A 3,106-nucleotide genomic window follows, 5' to 3' on the forward strand; every position below is an offset into this window, starting at 1 on the left:
CTGATGTGAGACCTTGTGTGTGTGTGTGTGTGTGTGTGTGTGTGTGTGTGTGTGAGTGACAGAGACTTAGGCAGATGTTCAGAGAGTGTATATAATGCAGTTGAATGTGTTTATGTGTATTCATTTTGGTATCTCCCCTCCAGCCTGGACCAGCAGCAAGTGCAACCAATGTTGGGGCATCTAGCCGCTCCCCCAGCAAGACAGTGGCTCCCCGCGCAGCAGGCTCCACAGTCAGACAGAGGTACACACAGTCTACCAAACATTTAACTGCTTCATCCAGTAGACAGATGGGTAAACCTTCCATAAGTGTATATGGATGAGCAACTTATTAAAGGAAAGAGCTGAATAAATGGGCGCAGAAACTTAATGAATGAAGATTCGTCCTTCTAAGAGTCACTGAATTGGAGTCGTGGCAGTCCCCAGATTTCAACCCATTTAAACTCCTACGGGAGATCTTGGTCCGACTTATTGGGCAGCTCTCTCATTAAAACGCCACCTCAGTCCATCACTCCAGTAGAGTTCAGAGAAAAAGTAGCCACTGATGACCACTTCACATGAAATATTATAGATAAGTTATGCGGTCATCTCAGCCTGAACACACATTTCTTCTAAATACCGGCCTTACCCCCCACCCCCGTTTATGTCATCCTACTGTAAAGAGTGATTGATGATTTTCAGATAGCCCTTCCCTGTATTTTGTGTGTGCCCTGCGTAGATTAGGACAGCAGATAGATGTTGTGCTGTGGGCTTAATCAGTGTGTAATCAGAGGCTCACTGTTACCTCTCTCATTATTACCCATTACTATCACCCTCTTCATTACCTCATTAACCTCCGTTTAATCTCATCACATGAGTGAAGCATCCATGTATCACTCCACTCTTTCATCACCAGCTATTGTAGTTAGTTACAGTCGGAGTACTCGGTATGATTGCAAAGTTGTTGTTTTTTTAACTGCTGTTTTTTGATCAAATTGTTTGGAGTTTCAAGAAACAGCTGGATGAGTAAAAGATCAGATTTTCACTAAATTGTGTCTCTTCTCATTTTCTGCACTTTCTGTACTTTGTAACATGAAAATTTCTCTATAATTACAAAACAATTTATTTAATTAAAATGTTATTTAAAAGTTAGAGAAAAATTAGTATTATAAGTTAGTAAATTGACTCAAACACTTGTCAGTGTCGATATATTTTTCAATTGTTGTGTGTATGTGTGTTCTGCAGGAAAGCTACCAGCAGCGGTACACGCAGCGGTGGCAGGACCACGGGATCGGCAGGCACCGGTGGCATGTGGCGCTTCTACACAGAAGATTCGCCAGGCCTCAAAGTGTAAGTGCAGTTTATAAAAAGAAGTTATTACCGCATACACGCACTCGGAAACAAATTTAGCCTTTGACATTTTTAACTTTCATCCACTCACCAACACAAACTAATTCTCAGGATTTCCGACACTCGTGCTATCATTAGTGTTTTTTATGTTCATCAGGTAGAATGGGAGGAGGGTTTAATGGCAGGAAATTGGACAGACGTGCCTCTGTGGTAAAACAAATCATCTCCGAGCGGTGGATTAGCTTGATTCAAGTGTGTGCGTATGTACATGCAGTTGTGTGTCTGTTTGGAAAGCGCACATTTAGAAAACTCTCAACTTCATAAACTTGTATTCTGCTGCATCCTCCCCCCAATATTAGAGACGTCCTCTCTCCTGGCCATAGCTGGCCGTGGCTGATCGATGGTGCTGTGGTGGTTATTGAGTGCGTCTCTCCAGCAGTCGAAGGAGGGCAGACTCGCCATACAGTGTTGTATATCGAGTGCGTGTTTGTTCCTGCGTTAGACGCCGGCCTCAAAGCTTCATTAAAGGATCCACTCTGAAAGGTCAACTCAATTACAGCCTCCTGACAGGGGGAGGAGGGGGCCGCTGAAGAGATGGTTGGCATGGCAATGCTGCTACTTAGCGTTGCACCCCCTCCACCCCACCCCCCACTCAGTCCCTCCTTCAGCGATGAGAGCCCCTCCTTGTTTCCAAAGCTCATCAATAAAATCAGCCACTCCACTAAGACTCTCGCTCGGGGCGGGGTTACAGCAAATGATGGGATTTTGTGTGTGTGTGTGTGTGTTTGTGTTAATCAGTTTGTCTTTGTTGTGACAGCGGCCCGGTGCCAGTGCTGGTGATGAGTCTGCTCTTCATCGCTTCGGTCTTCATGCTGCACATCTGGGGGAAGTACACCCGCTCTTAAAACCTCTCCTGATGACCTCTGACCCTGCGCCTCGGCTTCTTAACACATTGGACCTGGACCAAACAACAAACGAACAACACCCTTATTCCCTTAGTTCCCTTCTCCTGTATCACTACAACACACACAGACACACAAACTGGATTTTTATGCGCCCATTTTCCGTACACGATCTTCATCTGCACTGAAGTTGGTATCCACTGTGTTGCTTTTGCTCATCCCGTGTCTTTTAAGATCTGACTGGGTGAACGGGAGACAGCCATGCTAGCCCACCTCAGATGTGATGTCTCTGTCTGTGTGTGTGTGTGTGCGTGGCCCTCGCTCCAAGCAGCAGCACTATGTTCCAGCCACCGCGGCATGAAGGTTTAGTGCTCAAGGACATTGTTGTTTTCTGGGCCCCAGCAAACATTTCTTCTTCTAGCCTGAATTGCATTTTTTTTTGTTAAAAACATTTGTACAAATGTGATTGTAATATTGTACAATAAAAAAAGTAAAAATCTGTCTTGAAATGAACCCTTATTTTGTTTTCTGAAATAATAATCCTGTTTTGTGTTGGAGATATTTCAAGTCTGTGAGCCTTTTTATTTAATGAATTGTTTCTGTGACAAGTGAGGTAGTATTCGCAATTTGATCCTTTTTTTATAACCACTAACAAACTGTTCAAAGCTGTACATTTTGCCAAAAGGCATTTGCACGCCTTCATTCTAACAGAAATTGCATTCGAGATGGTCGTGCTTTATCACAGAACAGAGATATTAGAAAGGAGAAATGTCAAGTTGTAGTGTGATTGACAGTTCTAATGCTTAGTTTAAACAAATTCCAGCTAGTTACGTCTTATTTGACTGAGGGGTTTAATTGTTTTATCCTATGGCTCTGTA

At 43.6% G+C, this 3,106-nt stretch overlaps 1 protein-coding gene across 1 annotated transcript in view; it reads left to right on the forward strand.

Moving 5' to 3' along the window:
• The window catches only part of sec61b (SEC61 translocon subunit beta), a 3,336-nt gene extending 607 nt beyond the window's left edge, over positions 1-2,729 (forward strand). Inside the window, exons 2-4 of the mRNA XM_035672779.1 lie at positions 144-241; positions 1,222-1,326; positions 2,144-2,729. Of these exons, the coding sequence (XP_035528672.1) occupies positions 144-241; positions 1,222-1,326; positions 2,144-2,231 (291 nt within the window). The 3' untranslated portion in view covers positions 2,232-2,729. The remainder of the gene's footprint in view (positions 1-143; positions 242-1,221; positions 1,327-2,143) is intronic.
• Positions 2,730-3,106: the final 377 nt, after the last annotated feature.

This window comes from Morone saxatilis, unplaced genomic scaffold (assembly GCF_004916995.1).
Source record: "Morone saxatilis isolate NCDOM2014 unplaced genomic scaffold, NCSU_SB_2.0 Contig24, whole genome shotgun sequence".
NCBI lineage: Eukaryota > Metazoa > Chordata > Actinopteri > Moronidae > Morone > Morone saxatilis.